The sequence below is a fragment of the Hyaena hyaena genome, unplaced genomic scaffold, assembly GCF_003009895.1.
Source record: "Hyaena hyaena isolate Hyena2069 unplaced genomic scaffold, ASM300989v1 scaffold_31, whole genome shotgun sequence".
Lineage (NCBI taxonomy): Eukaryota > Metazoa > Chordata > Mammalia > Carnivora > Hyaenidae > Hyaena > Hyaena hyaena.
In genome coordinates this window covers 633,637-639,636 of record NW_024080664.1, presented here as the reverse complement: position 1 = coordinate 639,636, position 6,000 = coordinate 633,637, and the positions used below count along the sequence as shown (strand labels likewise).

Sequence of the window (6,000 nt, the reverse complement as noted above, 5' to 3'; positions counted from 1 at the left end):
GGGAGGGCAGAGGGGGAGGGCAGGGGAGGGGAGGGAGGGCAGAGGGGGAGGGCAGGGGAGGGGGGAGGGCAGAGGGGGAGGGCAGGGGAGGGGAGGGAGGGCAGAGGGGGAGGGCAGGGCACGGCACAGAGGCCCCACTCACCCTGAATCACTTGGCCGCCCACTCTCGGGGTTTCAGGCCGGCGCCACCTCCCCACTGAGTGTTGCTTATTTAGTTAGTTCTGCTCTGTGGCCTCCTGGCCACGACCTGGTTTTCCTCGGAATGGGCTTTCCTCATTTCCTGCTCAGCATTTTTCCAAATGGATTTTAGAATCTTTGACTTTTTTAATTTAATTAGGTCTTTATTAAATCTAATTGAACTTGGAAGATATCAACATTTAGCCACTTAAGAGCAGACATGTTCTTGTGTAAGAACGTGGTGGGCGGGCACCTGAGTGGCTCAGCATGTTGAGTATGAGACTCTGGATTTCGGCTCAGGCCATGATCTCACTCACGGTTCATGAGTTCAAGTCCCACGCTGGGCTCTGTGCTGGTGGCACGGAGTCTGCTCAGGATCCTCTCCGCCCCTCTCCCCTGCTCACTCGCTCTCTCTCTCTCTCACAATAAACAAACAAAACAGAACGTGGCGGGCATCGCTGTCCTCGCCAGCGCCCCGCCGACTGTGCTTTCTGTGCAGGCAGAAGCCAAGCTCAGGACTCTGCAGCGGCGCCCCTTGCTCAGCGCCCAGCTGGCCACGGGCCCTTCTCCTGGCGCTCAGCGCTGGGGCCACACACAGCCCTCTCGGCCCCCTCCTGCCCTCATTCATCCAGGGAACAGAGGCCTCAGTGGCTTTACCTGGAAGTCTCTTCTGCTCTCAAGGGGGCCCCAAGGGCAGGCCCCTGCCACTCTGACCCAGGGAACCCCCACAGCTCCGGCCACCCCTGCAAGAGGAGGAGGGAGTGTCCAAAGAGAAGCCCCAGGGCCTGTGGAGGTGCCATTCCTCAGGGTGGAGGGACCGACATGCCACTCGATTCACATCTGTAAATATGTGGACGCCGCATGCACAGCCACGGGCGCACAAGCCCCTCAGGGCCCGGGGAGGCCGTCAGGGCGCAGAGAACACGCACCCGCGCCAGGATGGGCACAGAAAACCCAACCAAAATGGAACTGCTGCGACTCAGGCCTGTCCCAAGAAGCGAGAAAGGCCCCAACTATACAACCAAAACTTACACCTAAAGGAGCTGGAAACGGAGCAGCAAATAAAGCCCAAAGCAGCAGTAGAAGGGAAACGAAGATTAGAGCAGACGTAAACAATATAGAAACAAACAGTAGAAGAGACCAATGAACCCAAGAGCTGGTTTTCTGAAAGAACAAACAGAATGAATAGACCCCTATCCAGATTGGAACCAAACAGATAAAATCATGAATGAAAGGGGAGAGATCACAACCAACACCACAGAAATACAATTGTAAGAGAATACCCTGAAAAACTATATGCCAACAAACTGGGCAATCTGGAAGAAATGGACAAATTCCTAGAAACTCACTAACTACCCAAACTCAAACAGGAAGAAACAGAATATTTGAACAGACCCAGAACCAGCAAAGAAATTTACTCTGTAATCAAAAATCTCCAAACAAAAGTCCTGGGCTAGATGGCTTCTCAGGGAACTTTACCAGACATTTAAATTATTTTAATGTTTATTTATTTATTTTTGAGAGAGAGAGAGAGAGAAGGAGACACAGAATCCGAAGCAGGCTCCAGGCTCTGAGCTGTCAGCACGGAGCCCGACGCGGGGCGCAAACCCACAAACCACAAGATCATGACTTGAGCTGAAGTCGGATGTTTAACCAGCTGAGCCACCCAGCCGCCCCACTAACAGAAACTTAAAGAAGAGTTAATACCTACTCTTCACAAACTGTTCCCCAAAAATACAAATGTAAGAAGGGCCTCCAAATTCATTCCATGAAGCCAGCATTACCTTGATTCCAAAACCAGACAAAGACTCCACTAAAAAGGAGAATTATACGCCAATATTCCTAATGAACATGGATGCAAAAATTCTCAACAAGATATGGCAAATTGAATTAAACAGTACCTTAAAAGAATTATTTACCATAATCAAGTGGGATTTATTCCTGGGCTGCAGGGCTGGTTCAATATCTACAAATCAGTCACTGTGATACACACATTAATAGAAGAAAGGGTAGAAACCATATGATCCTGTCAAAAGATTCAGAAAAAAACTTTTAACAAAATACAGCCTCTAATCTTTTTTTTAAATTTTTAATGTTTTATTTATTTCTGAGAGAGAGAGAGAGAGAGAGAGAGAGAGAGACAGCGTGAGCAGGGGAGAGTCAGAGAGAGAGGGAAACACAGAATCTGAAGCAGCTCCAGGCTCTGAGCTGTCAGCACAGAGCCTGACGCGGGGCTCGAACCCACGAACTGTGAGATCATGACCTGAGCCGAAGTCAGACGCTTAACCGACTGAGCCCCCCTGGCACCCCATTACAGCCTCCATTCTTGATAAAAACTCTCAACAAAGTAGGGATAGAAGGAACATACCCCAACACCATATAGGCCATATACAGAAGACCCACAGCTAAAATATCATCTTCGGTGGAGAAAAACTGAGAGCCTTTTTCCTACTGTCGGGAACAAGACAGGGTCGTCCCTTTCCCTTATTACTATTTAACACAGTACCACGTAATGTGGTCCTGGAAATCAGCCTCAGCAATCAGACGACAGAAAGAAATAAAAGGCATCCAAATCAGCAAGGAAAAAGTCAAACTTTCACTATTTACAGATAACATGATACTCTATGTAGAAAACCGGAAAGACTCTATTAAAAATTGCTAGAACTAATACATGAATTCAACAAAGTTACAAGATATAAAATCAGTGTACAGCAATTGGTTGCATTTCTATTCACCAATAACATAGCAGCAGAAAAAGAAATCATGGAATTGATCCCATTTACAATTAGACACATAGGAGGAAACCTAACCAAAAAGGTAAAAGATCCGTACCTGAAAAGTTAGAACATTTATGAAAGAAATTGAAGACGACACAAAGAAATGGAAAACTATTCCATGCTTATGGATTAGAAGAACAAGCATTGTTAAAATGTCTGTACTACCCAAAGCAATCTACACATTCAGTGCAATCCCTGTCAAAATACCGTCAGCATGTTTTGCAGAGCTAGAACAAACAATCCTAAAATTCCTATGGGACCAAAAGAGCCGAATTCTGAAAAAGCAGTTCTGAAAAAGAAATACAAAACTGGAAGCGTTACAATCGCTGTCCTACAAAGCTGTAGTCATGATGACAGTGTGGGACTGGCATTAAAACAGACACATAGATCACTGGAACAGAATAGAAAACTCAGAAATGGACTCACAGCTACATGGCCAACTCATCTTCGACAAAGCAGAAAAGAATATCCAATGGAAAAAATACGGTCTCTTCAGGAAATGGTGTTGGGAACACTGGACAGCGACACGCATAAGAATGAAAATGGACCGCTTTCTTACACCGCACACAAAAATAAATTCCAAATGGACAAAAGACCTAAATGGTAGGCAGAAAACCATCAAAATCCTAGAGAAGAACACAGGCAACCTCTTTGACCTTGGCCAGAGGCAAGGGAAACAAAAGCAAACTTGAACTATTGGGACCTCATCAAGATAAAAAGCTTCTGCACAGCGAAGGAAACAGTCAACAAAACCTAAAGGCAGCCTATGGGATGGGGGAAGATATTTGCAAATGACATATCTAATAAAGGCTTAATATCCAAAATCTATGAGAACTTCAAACTCAACACCCAAAAGACAACCCAGTTAAGAAATGCACAGAAGACATGAACAGACTTTTCCAAAAAAGACATCCAGATGGCCAACACACACATGAAAAGATGCTCGCTGCTCATCATCAGGGAAATACAAATCAAAAGCACAATGAGACACCACCTCACACCTGTCAGAACGGCTCAAATTAACAGGTGTTGGGGAGGATGCAGGGAAAGGGGAGCCTCCTGCATTGCTGGTGGGAATGCAAACTGGTGCAGCCGCCGTGGAGAACAGTGTGGAGGCTCCTCAAAAACCCAAAAGTAGAACTACCCTACAATCTAGTAATTACATTATTAGGTATTTACCCAAAGGAGACATAAATACAAATTCAAAGGGGTGTGTGACCCCCAATGCTTTACAGCAGCATTATCAGCAATAGCCAAACTACAGAAAGAACACAAATTTCCACTGAGTGACAAATGGATAAAGAAGATGTGGCAAATATATATATATATAAATGGAATATTCCCTAGCCACCAAAAAGAATGAAATCTTGCCATTTGCAACAACGTGGATGGATCTAGAGGGTATTACGCTAAGTGAAATAAGTCAATCAGAGAAAGACAAATATCATATGCTTTCACTTCTACGTGGCATTTAAGAACAAAATAGATGAACACAGGGGAAGTAGGGAGAAGAGAAAAGAGGGAAAGAAACCATGATGCTTTTTTTTTAAAATATAATTTGTTGTCAGGTTGGCTAACATACAGTGTGCACGGTGTGCTCTTGGTTTTTGGGGTAGATTCCCGTGCTTCACCCCTTACATACAACACCCAGTGCTCATCCCAGCAAGTGCCCTCCTCAATGCCCATCACCACTTTCCCTTCTCCCCCACCCCCACCCACCCTCAGTTTGTTCTCTGTATTTAAGAGTCAACCATAAGAGACTCTTAACGGTAGAGAACAAACTGAGGGTTACGGGGGAGGAGTGGGGGATGGGCTAGATGGGGGATGGGCATTAGGAGGGCACTTGTTGGGATGAGCACTGGGTGTTGTATGTAAGGGATGAATCACTGAATTGTACTCACGAAACCAATATTGCACTGCATGTTAACTAACTAAACTTTAAATTAAAAAAAAAAAACAAAAACCTTTAAAAACTGGGACTGGGACTGCCGTGGATTCCAGCGTGGCATCAGCCGGGCTCCTTGCCGGCTGCCGTCACCTGCCGTGCAGAAAGGCGGCCGCAGTGCCTGTTGCACTGGGGCCAGTTCTCCACCAGGAAGGGCCCAGTGGTCCCCAGAGCCTGGGCAGAAAGAGAGGATGGGTGGGCAGAGGGTCCCCAAGGGTCCCGGCCTTCTGGGCGCACGGGGCCCGCAGGCCGCGAAGACGTGGGCCGGTGCCACGGGAGCTGCAGGGCCGGGAGGCCGGCGCTTGCTCACCCGCCCCTGCGTGCGTGTGTTTCTCGCCCCCCCAGCCCGGCCACGCCTGTGCAGCTCAGCGCCCTGCCGGAACGGGGGCACGTGCAAGGAGGCGGGCAGCGACTACCACTGCAGCTGCCCCTACCGCTTCACCGGGAGGCACTGTGAGATCGGTGCGCCCCCTGCCGGCCGGAATCGGCCCGGACAGGGTGGGGGTGGGGGAGGGTCGGGGGAGGGGCACTGCGGGAACCCCGACACCTGACTCGGAGGCGGGCCCTCTGTTTCCAGGGAAGCCAGACTCCTGCGCCTCGGGGCCCTGTCACAACGGCGGCACCTGCTTTCACTACATCGGCAAATACAAGTGTGACTGTCCCCCAGGCTTCTCCGGGCGGCACTGCGAGATAGGTAAGGCGAGCGGAGGCCAGCGGGCCAGGGCGCCTGAGTTGGCATGTCCTCCTGGTGGGCGGGAGCGGGAGGCAGGGCTCCCCTGGAGCCCCAAGGTGGTCGGGGCCGGGGGGGGGGGGGGTCCCAGTGATGGTGATCCCTTGCGTCCTTGCAGCCCCCTCCCCCTGCTTCCGGAGCCCCTGCATGAACGGGGGTACCTGTGAGGACCTGGGCACAGACTTCTCCTGCCACTGCCAAGCAGGGTACATGGGACGCCGGTGCCAGGCGGGTGAGAGGGCTGGGAGTTGGGGTGGAGGGCATGGGATCACTTCCTAATCCCAAAAGAGCAGAGCAGGGCCAGAGGAGGGGAGGGAAAAGAAGGAAAATCCAATGGGCAGCCAGTCCTGGAAGTCGAGGCACTTCCACCT

The 6,000-nt window shown here is 49.5% G+C and overlaps 1 protein-coding gene across 8 annotated transcripts in view; it reads left to right on the top strand.

Moving 5' to 3' along the window:
• The window catches only part of SNED1 (sushi, nidogen and EGF like domains 1), a 90,359-nt gene that overhangs the window by 48,450 nt on the left and 35,909 nt on the right, over window positions 1-6,000 (top strand). For all 8 annotated transcript variants that reach the window (XM_039228499.1, XM_039228497.1, XM_039228496.1 and 5 more), the window contains exons 13-15: window positions 5,245-5,361; window positions 5,477-5,593; window positions 5,748-5,861. In XM_039228499.1, the coding sequence (XP_039084430.1) occupies window positions 5,245-5,361; window positions 5,477-5,593; window positions 5,748-5,861 (348 nt within the window). The remainder of the gene's footprint in view (window positions 1-5,244; window positions 5,362-5,476; window positions 5,594-5,747; window positions 5,862-6,000) is intronic.